Here is a 21,894-nt window from a genome sequence, read left to right as displayed (position 1 = left end):
GCTTAACAATTTTCCTGATCTTTGGTGGCTGTAGTCATGGTTGTTCTAAGACTTTCATCCTGGTAATATGAAAGCATGTTATAATCCTCAAACTTCAAATCACTGGCAAACCATTCATATGCAAAGAAGGGGGAGGGGAGGGAATTAGATAACAGATAGCAGGGTTGTTTTTTTAAAATCACATTGTGCTTGCTCCATTTGAGGAACCAAAGGACTAAACTGCAGTGAACTAAGAGATAGTGTACAACTGCATTCAGCTATGCTGCTTCTTGGCCAAATATGACCCAGATTAAAGTTAGGCTTTTTATGTTTTCAGTTATACAACCCCATGTAAAATACTGAAAGCCATACTGAGCAAGGAAGGAGATGTGTAAGGCATTATGCAAAGTTATATACAGCGACAGCCAGTCCGTAAGGGCAGAGTGGCTGTACCCCCAAAACAAAACAAAGAAGACAGAAAATAAAAAACACTATGGGTTATTTAAACAAACTTACAGTATCCTGCCAGCCAGGGGAGAAAAGAGGCAGCCGATTTGCTGGGAGACAGGGAACTTCCTGCTTCCTCTTCCGGCTGCTGCAGCTCCCTCCCCTGCTACTGCAGGGAATAGCCTGCTAATCAAGGCTAGTTCTCTCACCTTGTTGCTTTGGGTGTCCTGAATCACCACCTCCCAATTAGACATAAAAGAGCAAAAGAGACAGCTGCACAAATGGCCAGGGTGCATGCATGGCGGCTTGCAAAATGGCCACTGTCACTGGAGAAATTCCTGCCCCCAGGCAGCCACAGCAGCACCCCCAGAGGCCACCATACCCGGCAGTGAGTGTTTAATTTCTCTCTCTTAAACTCTAGAATTCCCGAACCAACTCGAATTTGAGCTGAGCTGGGGGTTTTGTTCAGGGGCACAAAACCGAACATGCCTGGTTCGGTTCGAGTCTGGTTTGGACTCAAACCGACCTGGGCAAGCTGGTTTTGTGCACACCCCTAAGCTCCAACAATAATGTTTTCAAGCTATCTATCAGTGAGATTTCAGCTTTCAATCTGCGACTAGAAGTTGTGTTCTTCTTATTGGTCAATGATCGTAATAATTTTTGACTTGACTTGAGAATGCAAGACAAGATGGACCTTCAATCTGATCCAGCAGGGCTCTTATCTTTTTATTAGAGCTCATTATCCCCCACTTCCTTCTTTTTATTTCAGTAAGATTACAACAGTGCATATAGCATAATCAAGGATAGCAATCGTATATGTGAGTACTGTATAACTGGAAAAGAAAAAGAAAAGTTCCCTTAAGTATAACATTAACATAATAAAATATAATCTCTCTAGGGTTTATAAGAAAGAAAGGGGGGAGGGACCCTTATTCTAAGGAAATATATCTTTTGTTTTCAAAGCACAAACAATTCATTAACATTCTACCAAATAGCTGAAAATGCATCCTCTTTACCTTTCCATCAGAAAAAAAACCAGTTCATATTTTGAAAAAAACCATTTTGAAAGGAACACGTCAGTTATCCCAAGCTGCAGTTCAGGGGTAAATTTTCCTTCCAGTGATGTATTATAATACTTCGGGTGACCCCTCAAGCACAAAGAATTCACAATTCTTAATGTAATGCTAGATTACATATGCCAGGGATATACCCCAACAAAACATGAACGTCCTTGATAGGCAATGATTACTGCAATGTCACGTTAACAACCTCATGGATTTCAAGTCAAAATGGCACAATAACCAGACAGGACCAAACTATATGTGTAAGTGTACCTCATACAGATTACACCTCCAGCATCTAGAAATCTGTAGTCATCCCTTTTTAAACATTCTCTGAGGTGTCCAGTAAACACAGAATAAAAGTTTCTGCTGTCTTAGCCTCATTTTGAGAACCAAAGAGGCATGTTTATGATGAGCATTAGAGCTCATTATAAAAGGCTCTCAAGTCTCATGTGAAGCTTTGGAAGATTCCGGAATGTGGCTCTGGCATAACCAAGTGTGATGCACAGAGACCACGAAGAAGTAGTGGTCTCAATGTTTTGGAATTTGCCAGGGTACACATGAAATGGAGCATAATGAGCTTTTTGCATAACCACAATCCATAATTTGAATTTCTCCCGAAAAGCTGATTAATATGAAGTTATGTATTGTAACTGATCTGCTTACTTCATGCCATAAAACCCTGTGTGATGGCAAGCCACAATGTAGTGAACAAAAACCGACATCCAGTGAAGTGTGTTGATACTCTAGGGGCATCGTCAAATTCAAGCAAGCAATTTAGCCAGCAAGCTATTGAAGCAGATTTTAAATTAAACCTGCCTGCTCCGCTATGACACTAATTTATGAAATTAACCTATCAATTTATTTTTATCATATAATTGATGGATTATATGAGCTAAGCTATTGTCTTAACATTCCCCTTGGCATTATCTTTACTAGGATCTAAACAATCAGTACAATGAAACAAACGTATGCTTCTGTTCTATGACTTTCTGGGCAGGGAAATGTGTACAGAATAAGCTCCAGTTCAAAGGCTCCTTTGCTGACACAATATGAAAATTTGTGAAGTAATGTTAGAGCCAAAAGTCGACACAGGCTACTATGCTAGTGCAGCAAATGAGTTGATGTTATTCCCCACCAGCAGCCACCATTGCCAGGTGCAAGATAATAGTGTATCAGCAACTTATTTTTTTAGAACGTTTATAAACAATTTCCCAAGAAAATAGTTTCCAAAGCAGTTTACATAGCAAAAGGAATGAGAAGATGGGTCCCTGTTCCAAAGGGTCTAAAAAGAAAGGGGAGACACCAGCAGGGGAGTCACTAGGGATGTGCATGAACTTGTTCAGAGGCCCTTTTGGGCCTCTGAACAAGTTTGAACAACCAGCAGTTCAAAGGTGGAGGGGATACCTTTAAGGGTGGTGGAGGGTCCTCTTACCTCTCCTGCCGTGTTTTCCTTGCCAGTGAGGCACTTTCAAATGGTCTGGGGGCGGCGGCAGCGTACCTCCCTGCCGCCCCATCCCCTCATCGGACCGGAAGTACCACGTGTGCACGTCACGCTCGCATGCCAGGCTCATGCCGAAGTACAGATGTCTGGTACTTCTGGTCCGACAAGGGGACGGGACGGCAGGGAGGTACGCTGCCACCCCGTCGGACCGTTTGAAAGTGCAGTGCTGGCAGGGGAAATGCGGCGGGCGGGGTAAAAGCACTGCCCCCCACCCTTAAAGATACCCCCCAACCTTTAAACCAGCCCCTGCCTGTTCCATGCACATCCCTAGCAGTCACTGGAAGTGATGCTATGTTGTGTTGAACAGGATCAATTGTTACCCTCCTGGAAAGGTGCCTCTTTGCCAAGTTAGTGAAAGTTAGCAAACAGTTATGCAACTTTGTGGATTGAATCTGCAGTAAGCAATTGTAGTGAAAGTGTGTAAAATGCCAACCTACACCAGTTGCCTTACATGGGAAGCCTTAATGCACATAGGACTTTTTTGGCCCATTATCAGAAAGCTTTGCATCATGTCGGTAGTGTTGCATTTCCTATATGGCTGCTGTTGCGAGAAGAGGTTGGTTATGAGTTTGACAGCTGCTAATCCTTCTGCATTTAAACTTCTAAAAGTAAAAGGGACCTTGGGCAAGTGCTTTGCACATGGAGCTCAGTGGGAATTCTTGGTTCTTCTGTAGCCTTAGCCACTTTGGAATCTGTGTTAGGAACATAGGAAGCTGCCATACACTGAGTCAGACCATTGGTCTATCTAGCTCAGTATTGTCTTCACAGACTGGCAGTGGCTTCTTCAAGGTTGCAGGCAGGAATCTCTCTTAGCCCTGTCTTGGGGATGCCAGGGAGGGAACTTGAAACCTTCTGATCTTCCCAGAGCAGCTCCATCCCCTGAGGGGAATCTCTTACAGTGGTCACACTTCTAGTCTCCCATTCATATGCAACCAGGGCGGACCCTGCTTAGCTAAGGGGACAAGTCATGCTTGCTACCACAAGACCAGCTCTTCTCTCTCTGTGTTGAAGAATGAATGTATTAAACTGCCTTATAGAGTCATATTCCAACATATGCACTACGAGCTACAGCTTCTTCCCAAAGTGGTCCAATTGTGGCCCATCTAGATAAATATTGTCCACTTTGACAGGCAGCTACCCACCAGGGTTTCAAGCAAGGTAGCCCTGCTACATGAGCGCTTTTGAACTGGCAATGCTGATGATTGAGCCTAGGATCTTCTGCATGTAAAGCATGTGTTCTGCCACTGACAGTGAATAATAATAGTAATAATAATAATAATAATAATAATAATAATAATAATAATAATATCTACAAATTGGAATTGAAAGGCTGTGGCAGAAGACCACCAAAATAATCCCAGTAGTAATTGGCGCCCTAGATGCAATTCCAAAACAACTTGAAGAGCACTTCAACACCATAGGGGCCACAGAAATTACCATCAGCGAATTACAAAAAGCAGCTTTACTGGAAACAGCCTATATTCTGCGACGATATCTATAATAACAACAAGAACAATACTGATAATAAAATTCAGCCATCCTAGGTCCTTGGGAAGGACTCAGTGTCTGGATGAGGCAAGCCAGTCGATGGCACCTGCCTGACTGTGTAAACAATAAATAATAATAAATACATAATTATAATATTTGATGTACTGATCTGTTGCTTGTGTACCACTTTCAGCTACTGGACTGGATAGATAAGTGAGCACAATATAGTAAAATCTGTCTCTCTCCTTGGCCTGAACTAGAGGTTCAGGTGTAAAACCCACATCTGGGAACCTAGATATTCAGCTATAGCTGCAGAACGCTGGGTGAGGGGATATCATGCAATGCAGCTACAACAGGCAGGAAAGGGATGCTTAGCCTCCCCCCTCGCCTTATTGCTTTTCCTCTGCAACCCCTTCCCTTAGCCAGTGCTCAGGATTCCCATTACTGCAAGGGAGAAACATGGGGGGTGGGGTGGGGACTGGCATGTTGCTTTGGGAAAGTGGCAGGCAGGACAAGAATTAAGCACCTCATCTTCTACCACTTTTCTGATGTCGATCATCTCCTCATCCCAGTGTGTTTCAGACGTTCAGTTCCCAGACCTGGGCTTGCTGCTGACCATCTGCTTAAGCAGTCATGTCAAAAACGGGCATAACGTTTAAAAAAAATCAAAATCACCCAGAGACGGAAGTTTGGGCCCGTTTACAAATTTGAAAAATACACAAATAAATAAAAATGTCCCTTTGGACCTTTTTTGCAGTAGTAGCAGCTGCCCAAATGTGTGATTAGGAAGAACTTCCCAATTGATGTCTTTGCAGTTGAGGCTCCATGGATGGGGAACAGCAAGGCAATCAGCTCCCAAACTCTCACGGCAGACCATGGCTGTAATTCTAAACAAGTAATCTTACAGACGGGGGGATGTGGATCATGCGTGTTATTTAGCAGTACAATTATTACCAAGATGTTTTAGTTTTAACTAAAAAATATTTATTAACAATGTAAAATGTTTAATATTTTACAGTCAGAGCTACTTCTGGCATGCCCTATAAGCAGTTAACACTAAGTCGATGTGCAGACACCATGCTTCAACCTTTAATGGAAACAAAATGGGATAATCTGCTTTACATCTGTGGATTGTATAGTTTCCTACACCATCTTTTAAATGTTTAGTCCTTTCTTCCCAAAGCTGAAATAGATACTTTGAAAAAAAAGTAAATTAGCTATTTCTATGCATTGTACAATATGTAGATATTATAACTATTTCATATTTACAGGTTCAACCTATCAATGTTATGTTGCTTGCGTATTAGAAATTAAGATATTGTACTATGAAGATCTTGGATAAATTGAGATATAGCGTGGAAGACTAAATATGAATGGGCGCACAAAAAGCAATAGGAGAGTTTGTGCATGTTCTTTTACTATATTGGCTCCGTTTATTTTAGCACTTTAGAACTTAAGCACAGTTTTGCTGTTCTAAATAGTTTTCTATGGATTAAGATTGCTTAATAGAATATGTTCAAATAGTTTAACATCATACTAGCAAGAGCTACAGTCATACTATTGTACAGTACACAATTGGGTGTGGTGGCTTGTACACTAAACTAAAAAAACTCTGCATGTTTTATTCAATTGTCATAGTGGTTGCATCTAATCACAAAATGGTTTAAAGTAGACATGCAGTATGCCATAAAAAAAGTTTTAAAAAATATACTTAATAATGTTACATTGGTTTTGCGATTTGGATCTTGTCAGCAACGAACTGTAAAACTCTTGAAAAGGAGGGGAAGAAATATAATTAGGGCAGTGTAGAAAACACACACGATCACTTAAAGCATTTAAGTGTATCCCACTAAAGGTCAAATTGTATTGGCTGTGGTCATCCGTGCACTTCTGTTCTGGGGCTTCTAGCTGGAGACAAGACAGCACAGTCCAAAGAATCTTCGCTTCCGTCTTCGCACTAATGGATAAGGAGTCAAGTTTAGGAGGCTGCTATCATCTGTAAGGTTTTAAAAAAAAGGTTAGAATTAGGCTAGGCAGCAACACTGTTGTAAGAATAGGCAGCTATCCCCAGCAATGGATTTTGGACACCATTAAGGGCAACAGAGTGGGAAGAAAGCAGATCCGTAATACAGGACACATCTGCTGGACTAGATGGATCTTTGGCCTGATCCAGCAGGGCTTTTCTTATGTTTTTATGTTCTTATCCACTGAGAATTTCTCCTCCCGTGTAAGCCCCTTTGGAATGAACAGGATCATAACTTCCGTTCATTTCAATACCTAAGATAATTTTCTAATGAACTGTAACTACTATTAAATATTGGGAAGGAGGGAAGGTATTTAAATTTTCCAAACAGGCATTAAAATGTCTTGGCCTAATCCTGTAAAGTGGCTTATTGGTCGTAAAGAAGTAGGATGCTACCCTGTAGCCAGTAACAATATCTGCAGATATTACTTCATGGATACAGGTAAACCTAGTTATCCGCAGGGGTTTCATTCCCACAGATTACTGTGGGTAATAAAACCGCAGATATTGGAGCACTGGGTCAATGGTGATGGGGGGTGTTAGGTTTCTGGAGACTGGGAATCTGGGTAAAAATGGGCTGAAACGGGGACGGGGGGAAGCTACGTAAAGTGCCCAACCACCTCCAGCTATCCAGCAATGCCCCCCCAGCAGTCCAAATTCTTCCATTCTGCAATTTTTGTGTGGAAGGGATTTTAAAAACAAACCACAAAATAGCTCCCCCTTTACAAAATGGTGGCTGGAAATGACCTCGGAGGTCATTTCTGGCTGACTCTAAACCACGGATATGCAAAAATGGACCATTTGTTTTCTGTGTATCCCAAAGTAGGGTGTCAATTACCCAACTGCGGATTTGCAAAACTGTGGGTATTAGATCCGCAGACAATGAGGTTTGCCTGTATTCCTCTGTGGGAAAAAACCTTATAATTGGAATTGGACCCTGGGAGAAAAACAAATGACATTATCAGAAAAAACTCCAAATTCTTTCTACAATCAGAAAGTGTTTAAATTAATTGGTTATACGGCAGTAGTTCCCAAACTGGGAGCCTCCAGATGTTGCTGAACGACATCTCCCAGCATCCCCAGCCACAAAATTGTAGCTGGGTCTGATGGGAGTTGTAGTTCAGCAACATCTGGAGGCTCCCAGTTTGGGAACCTATAAGGCATAAGAGAAGTGCCCAAATAAAATGGTAGTTTATAAATGGTATTTAATATTGCAAGCAAAAAATGGCAGATAACAATAAGGACCTCCATTTTCACACTCAGGTTTAGAGGCAGTTTTGACAATGAGTTCCATTTAAATCTTGTCCTTCTTTGTTACAATGTAGAAATAAACCACTGGCTGACATCCAGACTCTAAAGGACAACGTAATTTCAATAGGTCTACTATTGAATCTAGTAGACCTAGGTCTACTAGTAATTTAATCTGGATGTCAGCCACTTTCTCTAGTCACAGCTGGCTGGTGGTTGAGCCTCCTCCACCCTTCATAATTCATCAATGCCTAGCTCTTATTTGTTTGTTATGTAAGTACATCATCCCTTGCCAACCACAGTTTTACCAACCGTGGCCTTGAGTATATGCCAATGGGAAGTTGACAGATCTTGCTGACTGCGACCTGAGTATCCAGGTCGCAGTCGGCAGTAGTTGGTGTAGTGTTTTTAGTGATAGGAGGGGTGGTTCAGCGATTTTGGGGGGATTCAGAGGTTCAATCTGCTCATTCCTTTTGGTGACGCTTGCCAATTTAAAATGCCTTTGAGTGATTTTGGGAGGGTTCAGAAAATTTCCAGAGGCTCGACTGCTCATTCTTCTTGGTGACTCCTGGCAATATTACAGGATTTTTTGTGATTTTTCAAGCAATTTTTTGGGGGGTATTTTTTCCTTTATTTGTAGGTCTTTTTGTGGTTGCAGTTCCCCTAACCCTTGTTCCCTATAGACTTTAATACCTTGCCAACCACGAATTTGCCAATGGTGAGGTTTTGCCAGAATGGAACCCTATCGGTTGGTGAGGGGTGACTGTATGTATTAATTTAGTGCCATCAATTAACATATAAAGACATTCATTTAACTTTGCGGAAAGAAACTGAGCCTGGCAACTTAAACATCCAATTATTACATGCAGAAAAGAAAGGCTTACCTTGATTTTTCAATGGCAAAGGCATAGTCTCCCTGAGTTTGCTTAAAAGGTTTTTCATTTCTCTCATATCTCTGCAGAAATAAAATATAGAACCGGTCAAATAGAACAAATGAGCTTAGATAAAAAACAACACTATTTTCTGCTTTTTTCAATTCCAAAAATCGTATTATGTGTGGAGTAAAAAGATTCTTTAAAAAATCAAAACAATGAACTGAAGGTCTTTTGCAAACATCTAATGGACAAGTGACGTTCAAATAATACCTCTGTAAGTCTTAAATTCCATTTAGGCATGTTCTTCCAATGCAATCAGTAATGAAGATTTGAGGAAGAGGAACTGGAGAACTGCCAATATTAATAGTGTTTGTTCATATAGTCACATTCAGTAGAAATTTTAAAGCTGCTCATCTTTCTTGGGATATTCAATCCAGTTCTAGTAGACAGATGAATAGTATTTAAGGCAGTTAACTGGGGGGAAAACTGACCTATCCAACATATTTTTTCTTCTAGAATTTGAATAAACTGGGTTCATTAACTATTTATTGACATTGTTCACACAGTTGTTCCAATCTAGGTTTAAAGTGGGTTACCAACACTGAAGTGATTATATGAACCTATGCCAAAGTGGGAATCCTGAGTTATAAACCACCTTGGTGTGGGTTCAAACAATCACTGCAATGTTGGTAACCCACATTAAACCTAGATTTGAACAACTGTATGAACAAGGTCAATAAATAGTTAATGACCCCAGTTTATTCAAATTCTAGAAGCAAAGAGTTGGAAATTGTGTGAACAAGTTCATTGTCTTGTATACTGTCAAGTAAATTGTCAAGTAACAAAACAGCCTTTTTTCTATATGATGATTTTTAGATACCTTTTATTGTTAATGTGTACAGTGTAGCTGCATTTGGTTCTACTACCAGGGAGCATTCAAACTACCCACATCTTGGGGCTGGAAGGCACCACCTGTCTCAGGATACTCTCTTCTCCCGGAACTATGCACTCTCCTATCAGGTCAGGGGTGTAGCTATAATTGAGCAGATGGATTCAAAGAACCAGGGCCTCCTACGTCCTGGGGGGCCTCCAGCTCCACCCCTCCCTATTTTCTTCATTATACCCCTCACTCTGAGGGGCTGCTGGGAGAGGGACGAGCTGGTGGCAATCGGAGCCTTACATCCCTGAGAGGAGTTGCTCCACAATCACATCTAAGAATGTATAATGTGAACATGACAGATTAATTTCACAAACTAGTGTACCATCCTGATACAGTTGCCAGAAAACAGGTGCATTTGGCAAAGTTATGCCTTTATGTTTTTCTTTTATATCTTTTTATTCTCTCTCTTTTTTTCTTATGGTAAAAGAAAACCTCTTGCGCAGCGGGAAATGACTTCACTAGCAAGCCAGAGGTTGCTGGTTCCAGTTCTCACTGGTATGTTTCCCAGACTATAGGAAACACCTATATCGAGCAGCAGCAACATAGGAAGATGCTGAAAGGCATCATCTCATACTGCACGGGAGGAGGCAATGGTAAACCCCTCCTGTATTCTACCAAAGACAACCACAGGGCCCTGTGGGCGCCAGGAGTCAATGCCGACTCGACGGCACACTACATTTTACTAAAAGAACACCTAATAAAATGTTTAGGAGTGGAGGGAGATGGTCTTTCTGTTTGGTATTTTCCTTGGCAAGCCTAGGTTTACTGCTATGCAATATTGAAATGCCAAAAGATTGAATCTGATAATGCAGTTAATATATTTTATTCCCTCCATTTTTAATACCTAGGAGGAAGGTCTGACACAAACGAGATTGACAAGTCCACTTAAATATGCTCAGTGTGACAGCACTCACAACATTACTGTATTGTAACATGGACAACAGTCAGTGGCAATTACCTTCTATTAATTTCAGGATTTCTTTATCAATGGAAGTGATAAAGCACTTGTTGATTATGGATTATCTGGCCCACAGAGTAACTCTTGATATTGAGATTTCATTTGTTTAAACACAGACATTTTTACCATATTAAGCATTCTAGCTATACAGATAAACATATTTGATAGAATTCGAAGTACACCGTAGTAAATGGTTTAATTCACTTTGATCTGGATTTGGCTTCAGCATGCATGCAGGTGAGAAAGCTCATTCTTCTCCCTACTCCATCCATCATCTGGGGCTGCACAAACACACAACCATCTTAGATGGTACCACAACTCCGAGCATCACTAGCCATAACAAATTGTAGCTGGGGATGATGGGAATTGTAGTCCAGGTTGTAAACCACTGGTTCAGAGAGTGATGTGTTAGGAACTGGAGGGCTGAACTCCCCCCAGACCCACAGCCAGGGGGCAAGGCTAAGGTAGCCTGGCCCCCTAAATATTTCTCTGCCCACTTTTTCTAAACACAAATAATTTCTAAGTAACTAAATGTTGCTTGCACTTAGGACCAGTGTTCTCTCTAATTTTTTTTTTTAATCTGTGTGCAGAATGAGTTTTGTTCTGGGTGGCAGTATCAAGGCAGTGTGTACGCACAGGCATTCAGAGTGGGGCCTTCCTAATTCAGCCTGAGCGGGATCTAAAATTAACTGAGTGGACATCAAAAAACTTGTGAGCATGCGAGTGTGCGCATGCCTTAGAGCAGGGGTGGAGAACCTTGGCCCCCCAGCTGTTATTGAACTACAACTCCCATCATCCCCAGCCACAATTCTTGTGGAAGGCCAAGCTGGAGGGCCAAGGTTCCCCACCCCTGCCTTAGAGGGAACTGCTTAGGACTGAGGGGGGCTAGATAAGCTGCCTCCTACTTTTTTTGGTACTCCTCCTAACATTTAGGATGGCTACAGGCCAGCTCCCACCTCCCTGTGAAGCGCTGATCTGTCCTGTCACTGGATATGAGAGGGGCTGCCTGCACACATCCCCAGGTGCCGCAACGACATAGCCAGGACCAGCTTCTGGATCTGTGGTTCCTCATCCAGCAGGAGATACGCGGATGGAAGCCCACTTCCACACATGCCTCTCCCCTGCTGAGTCAAAGTGAAGATATGTAATGAGTTCAAATCAAGAATACTATATAAAAACGTACCTCTCGGTGTTTTCAATATCTGTGGAAACTTGCCATACATGTTGTTGGATGTCTATTGGTGAAGACGATGTATCTTCTAAAATTGGAACTTCTGAACTCTCCTCTACTTTACTGTCTATGATCTTAGATACTGCACAACTCTCCATCCCTTGAAATGTTCAAGAACAAAACAAAACAATCAAACCACACAGACAAAATTATACCTAGATATTTTGCCCCCTACTATCTGTCCGAAAACAAACGCTCCTGCTAACTGGGCAAAGAGCCACCTTTTTAACATGATGATTCTCTTTCCTTAGCAGGGGGAGAGTAACTGGCCCTATCCACCCCCAACATAGTACCTCCAGTGACTGTTGCTGGAGTCGATCTTATCTTTCTTATTAGATTGTGAGCCCTTTGGGGACAGGAATCCACCTTATTTATTATTCCGCTATGTAAACTGCTTTGGAAAATTTTGTCAAAAAGTGGTATATAAATATTTGTTGTTGCTTGCTGGACATCAAAGCTTTGTGTACTCAAGAGTTTATTTTTAAAGTCCTTTTAGAAGAACGTAGACGCCTTTGTAGTAAGACCCTGAGCCTTTTCTCATGAGCAGTGAAAAAGGGCTACTAGGTTTGCAGGGAGGAAGCTCCAAAGAGTTCACCTCCCTACAGACAAACATTCCACCATCCCTGGATCACCCACCCACATGAGCACCAGCTGTTGGGTCGGGGTGCCGGGATCTGTCGCCATGCGTCACCCCATCCCCCAGAGCTAATGGGTGCACGGTACATTATGGGGATCCCCCCATCCTGGGTATGCCCACAATGGTTGCTTGCAGCCACAGCTGACACATGATCCAAGAAATGGGGTTAGGAGAGTGTTCACTCTCCTAACCTTGTTTTCAAGGGTGGCTCCATAGGCAGATTTGCTGCTGTGGTGCCTGATCCTGGCAGTTCACACATCTTCAAAACTGGGCTGGGCTCCCTTAGCCTGGTTTGACCGCACATGTGAATAGCCTCCCAGTTTGGAAAGGTATTTATGTCTACTGGTTGTTCTTTGAGTAGAATACATATATATTATTTCTTAATTTGGCTATTCTGTTGTTGAATTTTAAAAGTCTAGAAACTAAACATGGATTTTTGATATGTGTTTTCTAGTCTGGTTTCTGCATATCTGAAGATCTTCTAACCACTGCTAAGATCTGTATAGTAGGTATCTGGAAACAATCTAAAGTCCTGCTATTGTAATCTTGGCTTTAAGAAATGGGAAATTGGATGCTTAAGCATACTTTTTGAGGAGCAATCACCATGATTAATTAGATAAGTTTCTTGAGAAATTGTCATTTGTGAGTTTCTGGAGTGATGCATGCTAAGATAACAGGCAATATACAGACTAAGTTAGTACTGACAAAGTCCCATTGAATTAATGGGGCTTAAATTAGCCACGATTAAATTGTCTCAGTGGTGCTTAGTCATGACTAACTAGTCTGGATCCTGCCTAATATGTACAATTTGTATTTCTCCCAGTTGTAAATTTTCTGTTTTCTTTATTAAAATTAATGTATTTGGGTGTTTTTTTAAAAAGTCAAATTTCTAAACTGAATTATTAAGACCTGAACAAATTGTAGAAACTTGCATAGGTTTGCTTATTTTGCCATTGCTTCTGCTTTTGCTAGTCAGAAAAAGAGACAGGCAGTAATGTGTAAGCTAAGCAGGACACTAAGGCCCCAGAGTCACCCCGCCAATCTCCATTACACTGAATATGTTTGTTATGTGGAGCCACAAGGCCTCTGCATCCAATATAAACAACAACACAATTCAATCTGCCAAATCAAAGTCACACAGAGATCAATGAAGGCTCACTCAGATCAGTAAAGGCCGGGGGTCCCCCTTACAGTCAAACATTAGAAGCTTAAACTGAGCCAGTCTGAAATCAGTGACTGGCAGCAATTCTCTAGAGTTTCAGAGCTGCTCTTTTCTCAGCGCTACCTTGATACCATGGATTGAACCTGGAACCATTTACATGCAAAGCATGTGCTCTTCCACCAACCTTCAGCTCCTCCCCAGTCCCTTCCGAGGTTCGCCAGGTATTGCCCACACATTTTAAGTCCATCTTCTTATCTGAATTCTATTGTATCGATTGACTAGAGTTATATACTGCGTTCCAGCTCAAAAGGTTTTCAAAGTTGCTTTGCAAAGCAATATTAATGATTTGTCCAACATGGCTCTTCTACCATGCAACCTCATCACAAATAGTTTGGGAACGAATGATCTTCACTAGTTCATCTACTAGTAATACAGCTGTTGTACTGTACAAGTTTTCCCATATATTTGAGTCTTTTAATGATTTTATTATGTTGCATTTGTAATATATTTTTTAAAAAATCTCAAATACATTTTAGAAAAGAAAAAAACTGAAGACATAGAAAACAAATCAGCAAGAAACAGAACTGAAGCAGCAAACAAAAGAGCAGCACCTTTAAAAGACCTAATTATTCTGTTCTCAATAGCGCATTCTGCACTTGCAGAAAACTATGAAAGACGCACAGCCTGGCAGTATTTCTGTGCTCACTAACAAAGATGCTCCCTATCCTCTCTGCTGTCTCCCAACACTAAAGCTTTCAGCTGTGTGCTTATGGCAGGCTTTTAAAAATTTTTTCCTAATGAGCTCGTTTCAGCAAAACCTCACATCAATCTTCTTCTGCTGTAAATTAAAGAAGTATCCATGTAAACAACTTTTGAGGTGAATCAGCCCCCATAAAACAACTTTTTCTCCATATTTCACTGGATGAAGACATTTCATACAAGCACCCCCTTGCATTGCAAGTTACACTTTTAAAAATTATCCTGACACCATTTCTTGCGATCTTATCCTGTGGAGATGGTTTCAAACATTTCATCATGGTTTCATTTACTACCAGGAACACCTCTCCCATTACTTTTAACAGGACAGGGTGGGCTGAGGGCAATCTCCCTCTCCACTATGCCAACTTTAGAGTAACTAAAAGCTATCTTCAAGGTTCAAATGCTGTGAAAGCAGACGAGTACAATTAAAACATCTCCTTCTCCTCACCATATCCTAAGGTTCCTACTTTATCTCTGTTTCTTCTAGCATCTGTATATTTTGAAACAAGAGTGATGAAACCAAATTGGTCAACCCACTCCATTACTTCCATGCTCATTTGGTTCTCATTTAAAAAGGAAAAAAACTGCTTGGTTTTAATGGGTATCTTATTTAAAATATAAATTATCAAAGAATTTTTATGTACTGCTCTAAGAAGGTCTGCTGCTAATACAATACAGAAAAGCAAAAACTACAGTTAGACCACAAACTTCAGCTGGTGGGACTTCTGAACCCTGCATAGCACATACTCAGGTGCAATGTGGCGTTGTCTTTATTTTGGAGTGTCCTCGGTACAACATATCTACATCATTTTGAATTTCCATCAGAGAAGCACTGTAGCAGAGTCTCTCAATGATGCATGCACACCATTTCCCGCTCTGGGCCAATCTCTTTCTTCTCTTATTTAAAGTACCTGTATGATGATATTCCCTAAGGCATCTATCACCACAATTTTTATGGGCTTGTTTACACAAAATGCCGTGCTTCGGAAAGAAATCGTCTAACACATGAGGTTACTCACCCACAGTAAAGCAAACTGCCTGAGTCAAGGGGGATAACTACTTCCCTGTTTCACAAAGGCAGAACAGAGTCTCAGATAGATAGTTTGAGGGTTCCCTTGCTCAGGACCCCTTCTAATTAATCACAATAGCAAATTCATTTAGACAAGAGAGACAGCAGAGCGCCCGGTTGCAAAACAATGAATGCTTCCAGACAGCACCGTGCCAGTTGCACATCCACAATGAGCGCAAGGCAATAAATTCTGGCATTCAGCTGTCTGTAAGCAATTTCCACTTGAGAAGCACTTGAATGCCTCCGGGCAGTTCTACCACATTTCCCAGTACAGCAGCAGTCCAGTCACAGACGAATGGCTCTGAAGTAGCTCTGAAGTGGCATTTGTATACAAAGAGAGGATGCCTCATCAGTGCTCTCTGTTCATCCTGGGGTATGGCTAATAACAAGCTATTTGACAGTAACCAAGTTTTTCCTGGTAACTGCTTTACACTTTCCCAACATGGGTTTTTAAAGCATGCACACAGGCAAGTGGCTTCAGAACTTGGGGATTTAATTTAATTTAATTTAATTATTTATTATTTATTTATTACATTTATATCCCGCTCTTCCTCCAAGGAGCCCAGAGCGGTGTACTACATACTTGAGTTTCTTCTCACAACAATCCTGTGAAGTAGGTTAGGCTGAGAGAGAAGTGACTAGCCCAGAATCACCCAGCTAGTATCATGGCTGAATGGGGATTTGAACTCGGGTCTCCCCGGTCCTAGTCCAGCACTCTAACCACTACACCACACTGGATGAAAGACATGTGTTTTAGAATTGGTTAGCCAAGATTTTGAAAGGATTGCTGAACATTTTTCTAAGAGCATATTCTGCTGTGGGATGGTTGCTAGATATTAAGGTCGTTCATATGACCCTGCAACAGTGGGTGGGGCAGGGGGAGAAGAAGGCAGGATTGCACCTACCTTCCCCCCAGATGATCTTTTTCTTTGGCCGCACCACTCGTGTGCCCACATAAGACGCGCTGCTGGGAGTGGTGTGGCCATCTGGAGGCTGGGGAAATGAAGCCCAGCCTCCAGAAATCCCACAATACACTGCAAGAGGAGTGTGGTAGTTGGGGGGATTTCTCCACTGCCAGGCGCTCTAGCTGCCCGGCTCTGTGTCTCATCGGGACTGAGAGAGAAGGGTGCAATCCATATGGGCAGTCCTACCCAGGTAGGGGTGTGTGTGTGTGTGTGTGTATCTTTGGTGCAGAGGGACAGCCCTGCCGGATATGTATTTGTGTTTTGGGAGTTTCAAATGAGTTTAAATAACTGAAGGCTGTTTGCTTTACAACTGGAGAGGAAGAGTGCATAACCCATATGTAACAGAGAAAAATACATATAAAATAAACATATTTATTTTATTTATTTGGATTCCCAAGAGGTAAAGGAAAAATTGTGCCATCTAGTCGGTGTCTACTGCTAGCGACTACAGAGACCTGTGGTTGTCTTTGGTAGAATACAGGAGGGGTTTACCATTGCCATCTCCCGCACAGTATGAGATGATGCCTTTCAGCATCTTCCTATATTTCTACTACCTGATATAGGTGTTTCCTATAGTCTAGGAAACATACCAATGGGGATTCAAATCAGCAATCTCTTGCTCCCTAGGCAAGTTACTTCCCCACTGCACCATTAGGTGGTAGATGGTAGTTTTGTGCTACTGCTATGACACTTGCACAACTATATTTTACTGTTAGTCAGAGGCCTTCTTTCTCTAGCTTACTGAAAAAGAAGCTTAATTAATTTTTTTAATTAACTGTTTTATTGTGTATTTTTGATTTTAATTTAAACTGCCTTGAGCCACTTTAGGAAGGATGGTTTATAAATTGACTAAATAAGTAAGGAATATGATGGACAGAAATAAAGGTTAATGTCAATTATTCTATATTCTATATATCCTTTCCCCTTCTCTGGTTGTCTTTCCCAATGTAGAAAATTAGATTATAAGCTCTTCAGGGACAGGGTGAATACTGAGTGCCAATGTTATTTCAATATGCATCTAAACAGAAAACAGCTGGCTCTCAACTTCTGTCCTGGGGCTAGATAGAGCCAAGCTTCATGCCATACTCAGCAATGTGCAATCTGGCCCCAACCTTTTTCACCAAAAAATGCAGCCATAGAGTCTTTTCCTTTGTGAGGGAAAAAGCAACTGGGGTGTATGATTTTTAAAACAAAAACTACCCAAGGGGAAAGAATTCCCTCCCGGTATACTGGTTTTCCACTTTTGTTTATCACTTTCACAGCTATAACAAAAGACAATCAGGGCTCAACTACCGTATTTTATGGACTATAAGACTCACTTTTTTCCTCAAAAAATATCCGCCAAAATTCAGGAGCGTCTGATATGTTTTAACAGTTTAATATGTTAAAACTCTGAAAAACTGGATTAAAATTAAGGTGCGTCTTATAGTCCGTAGCGTCTTATAGTCCGTAAAATACGGTATACATGGCTGAGCATCACATATTGTTTGGCCATGAGAAAAGGGCTCTTCTACCTTTAAGGGTAGAGGGCTAGAAGAAGCCTCAGGAGGAGGGCTAACAGAAGGAATATCACTGCAGCTACATTCAGTCCGAGGCATTAGTCAGACCAAAAACCTCCAACATTTTCCTTTAAAGAAAGATTTCTAGTTGTCAAGATTGCAGAACGGAGTCTAGTAAGCAGGGGCGGAGCGACTATTGGGCCAACGGGTTGAAAGGCCCCGGGCTGCGCTCAATCAGGGGCTGCGTCTCGCCGCCCTGACATGCCCCACCGCGTCTGACATCAGATTTTTCAAGGCTCCTTCGGGCAGCTGCATACCTCCCTGCTACCCCATCCCCTCTTTGCCCAGAAGTACTGGGCACGTGTGTGTGTGCATGCCACATGCGGGCGCATGCGTGCCCAGTACTTCTGGGCAAAGAAGGGATGGGGTGGCAGGGCGGTATGCTGCTGCCCCAAAGGAGCCTTGAAAAACGGAGCGCCGGCAGGAGAAGAGCGGCGGGAGGGCTTGCTCAAACTGGTTCAGAGGCCCTTAAAAGGGCCTCCAAATGGGTCCGTGCACATCCCTAGAGTCTAGTTTGAAAATATAATAGCAAATATACTCAGGAGAGTCAGAAAAAAGAGACAAACAGAAGGAAGCCCACTATTTCTACATCTGTCTATAAAAATTCTTAAGAACTGTATGAACATAGGAACATAGGAACCTGCCATATACTGAGTCAGACCATTGGTCTATCTAGCTCAGTATTGTCTTCACAGACTGGCAGCGGCTTCTCCAAGGTTGCAGGCAGGAATCTCTCTCAGCCCTAAGGTGGAACTTATACCACCAAGTACTACCACTTAATGCGGCTAAGCCATGGCTCCCAGAGGACCAGCAAGAGTGTCCTAAAATCACCTGCAAACAGAAAGATAGTGAGCTAGGCAAAACATTCAGGGAAACCCATTCACATTTCTTAAAAGAGTGTGTGGTAGCCAAAAGAGTGTGGCGGGGAGTAAGCAAGCTGTCAGAGTGGCCTGATTTGGAAAAACAGACTTGGGAAGAACTAACCTCGGGTTTGAGCGATAGAACCTCTTTTCGAGGTCCCAGAAAGAAACCTTGAAGGAAACGGAACAGGTGCCCTCATACTAGGGAATTGGAACGTTCCCCTTCTCGTAATCAGATTAGTAAACCTGTATGTCATTTATGCAATGCTCCTGCATAAGAAGAGGGAGGGAAGACGCGACCAAGAGGTTCATGCAGATGAGACAGTAAATCTCTTCTGGAAAAGTTTGTAAGGTTATGTGCAAAAAGACAAGAGTATCTCTTCTAAACAGCAATGGGACAAATTATGGAAATGGACGTTGGACGTAACCCCCCCCCCCCCGATTACCTGATGTGCCTTGAAATCCCCCATCCCTGAGTTACAGTACTGCCTGCATATACTTCATAACCTTGTGGATTTCCAAATCCTAGTGTGTAAATCTTTGTAGATATATGATGTACAAACAACCACTTTGTATATAATTGTGCTTTGGCAACATACTGTATGCTTTGGTAGTTTGTTGGTTCAATAAAAAAATCTTGTCCAATAAAAATAAAATAAAAAAATAAAAAAATCTTGTCCTATCCTGGAGAAGCCAGGGAGGGAACTTGAAACCTTCTGCTCTTCCCAGAGCGGCTTCATCCCCTGAGGGGAATATCTTTCAGTGCTCACACATCAAGTCTCCTATTCAGATGCAACCAGGGCAGACCCTGCTTAGCTATGGGGGACAAGTCATGCCTAATACCACAAGACCAGCTCTCCTCTCCTTTATAATTTGAGAATAACCATTTCAGAATAAGAATACTGTGCAGAAGGCTGTCGGTTCGAATCCTTACTGGTACTATATCAGGCAGCAGTGATACTGTATAGGATGATGCTGAAAGGCATCATCTCACACTGAACACAATGGTAAACCACTCCTGTATTCTACCAAAGAAAACCACAGGGCTCTGTGGGCGCCAGGAGTCGAAATCGACTTGACAGCACACTTTACTTTTATTTTACTTTAGAATTATGACTGCAAATTCCTAAGCAGAGCCCCATTGGAATCAGTGGGGCTTACTTCTGAGTAAATATATCTAAGACAGGGTGGTTGGTGTATGCCCATCACCCCTGCTCCAGCATCTGATATACATGAAAATTATATGTAACTATGTTAATATCTTAAAAAAACATGAAAAGTTGTCACAACTATCACACTCCTATATATTTCTAATATTGGTTGGAGTATAGGACAGTATCCCCATTCCAATTTTAGAAGGATACAAGTGAACACCAGATAACTACAGATCCATGTTGTAAACAATATTTTGTACTTGAACTGATTACATTTGTAATCTGAATGCTCCCTGGTAGAACTGCTATTATATATTAGGAACAAAAGAGCAAAAAGTAGTTTTCTTGCTGTTTCTTACAGATGAAGCAAAGAAGCAAGAATCATTAGATTATGGCAACAATTTTAATCAATAAGTTTGAAATGGATGCTTATTAATAAGAGTACGTATTTATATAACACTTAAGTGCTTCACATATTATTTCAGCAATCTTGACAACAATGCTTGGACAACAATGGTATGTCCATTATAATCACACTACAGAAAGGGAGAGGGGAAGACTGAGAAAATACTAGTAGTAGTAGTATTGTGACCCTACTACTAGTGACCCTATTATTAATTATTATTTCTTGTTTACACAGTCAGACAGGTGTTATTGAATGGTTTGTTTTATCCAGACATCAATTATTATTATTATTTCTTGTTTACACAGTCAGACAGGTGTTATTGACTGGTTTGTTTTATCCAGACATCGAGTCCTTCCCAAGGACCTGGGATGGCTGAATTTTATCATCAATACTGTTGGTTATTATAGATATCGTAGCAAAATATAGGCTGTTCCCAGTAAAGCTGCTTTTTGTAATTGGCTGATGGTGATTTCTGTGGCCCCTATGGTGTCGAGGTGCTCTTCAAGGTCTTTTGGGACTGCACCCAGGGTGCCAATTACCACTGGGATTATTTGGGTCTTTTTCTGCCACAGCCTTTCAATTTCAATTTGTAGATCTTTGTATTTGGTGATTTTTTCTATTTCTTTTTCTTCTATTCTGCTATCCCCTGGTATTGCTATGTCGATTATTTTTACTTGTTTTTCTTTCTTCTCGACTACAGTTATATCTGGTGTATTGTGTGGCAGATGTTTGACTGTTTGTAGTCGGAAGTCATTATTATTATTATATTATTATATTATATATTATCCCATAATATTTTTACATCATCATCATCATGATCATCATCATCATCATCAACCATATTTTATACTGCCCAAAACCTATGTCTCTGGGTGGTTTACAACAAAACAAAATAAACAGCAGAAAAAATTAAAACATTACAACTATTTTAAATGTTTAAAACAATATTTTAAAACAATGATATAACTATTAAAACAGTTTTTAATTAAAAGCCTGGGTGAACAGATGCATCTTTAAAGACTTTTTAGAAGTTTTCAGGGATGGGGAGGTACTTATTTCATCAGGGAGCACATTCCAAAGCTTCAGGGCAGCAGCGGAGAAGACCTGTCCCCCGAGTAGCCACCAGACGAGCCAGTGGCAACTGCAGACAGACCTCTTCTGATTATCTTAATGGGTGGTGGAGTCTATGACAATGAAGATGTTATCTTCAATACCCAGGGCCCAAGGCATTTAGGGCTTTATAGTTTATAACCAGCACCTTGTATTTGGCCCGGAAACTTACTGGCTGCCAGTGTAGCTCTTTCAATACGGGAGCAACATGGCATCTCTGAGGTGACCCAGAGACCAAACTGTCTGCTGCATTCTGGACCAACTGTAGTTTCTGGACTACATACAAGGGCAGCCCCACATAAAGCTCATTGCAGTAATCCCGCCTGGAGGTTATCAGCATATATACCACTGTTTTGAGGTTGTTTATCTCAAGAAACGGACGCAACTGGCATATCAGCCGAAGCTGATAGAAGGCACTTCTGGCCACTGCCTCAACCTGGACACCAGGGAGAGGCTTGG

At 41.5% G+C, this 21,894-nt stretch overlaps 1 protein-coding gene across 4 annotated transcripts in view; it reads right to left on the bottom strand.

Annotated features, from left to right (window-relative positions):
• Nucleotides 1–5,440: 5,440 nt before the first annotated feature.
• Nucleotides 5,441–21,894, bottom strand: part of RGS7BP (regulator of G protein signaling 7 binding protein) — a 99,384-nt gene continuing 82,930 nt past the window's right edge. For 3 of the 4 annotated variants that reach the window (XM_053297133.1, XM_053297134.1, XM_053297135.1), the window contains 3 exons: nucleotides 11,707–11,854; nucleotides 8,635–8,705; nucleotides 5,441–6,475 (listed from right to left, as the gene is read on the bottom strand). In XM_053297133.1, the coding sequence (XP_053153108.1) occupies nucleotides 6,384–6,475; nucleotides 8,635–8,705; nucleotides 11,707–11,854 (311 nt within the window). In that variant the 3' untranslated portion in view covers nucleotides 5,441–6,383. Of the gene's footprint in view, nucleotides 6,476–8,630; nucleotides 8,706–11,706; nucleotides 11,855–21,894 lie in introns of those variants that run through there. The other variant, XM_053297137.1, reaches the window with a different exon arrangement.

This window comes from Hemicordylus capensis, chromosome 2, assembly GCF_027244095.1.
Source record: "Hemicordylus capensis ecotype Gifberg chromosome 2, rHemCap1.1.pri, whole genome shotgun sequence".
NCBI classification, from domain to species: domain Eukaryota; kingdom Metazoa; phylum Chordata; class Lepidosauria; order Squamata; family Cordylidae; genus Hemicordylus; species Hemicordylus capensis.
This window is presented reverse-complemented; position numbering and strand designations above follow the sequence as displayed.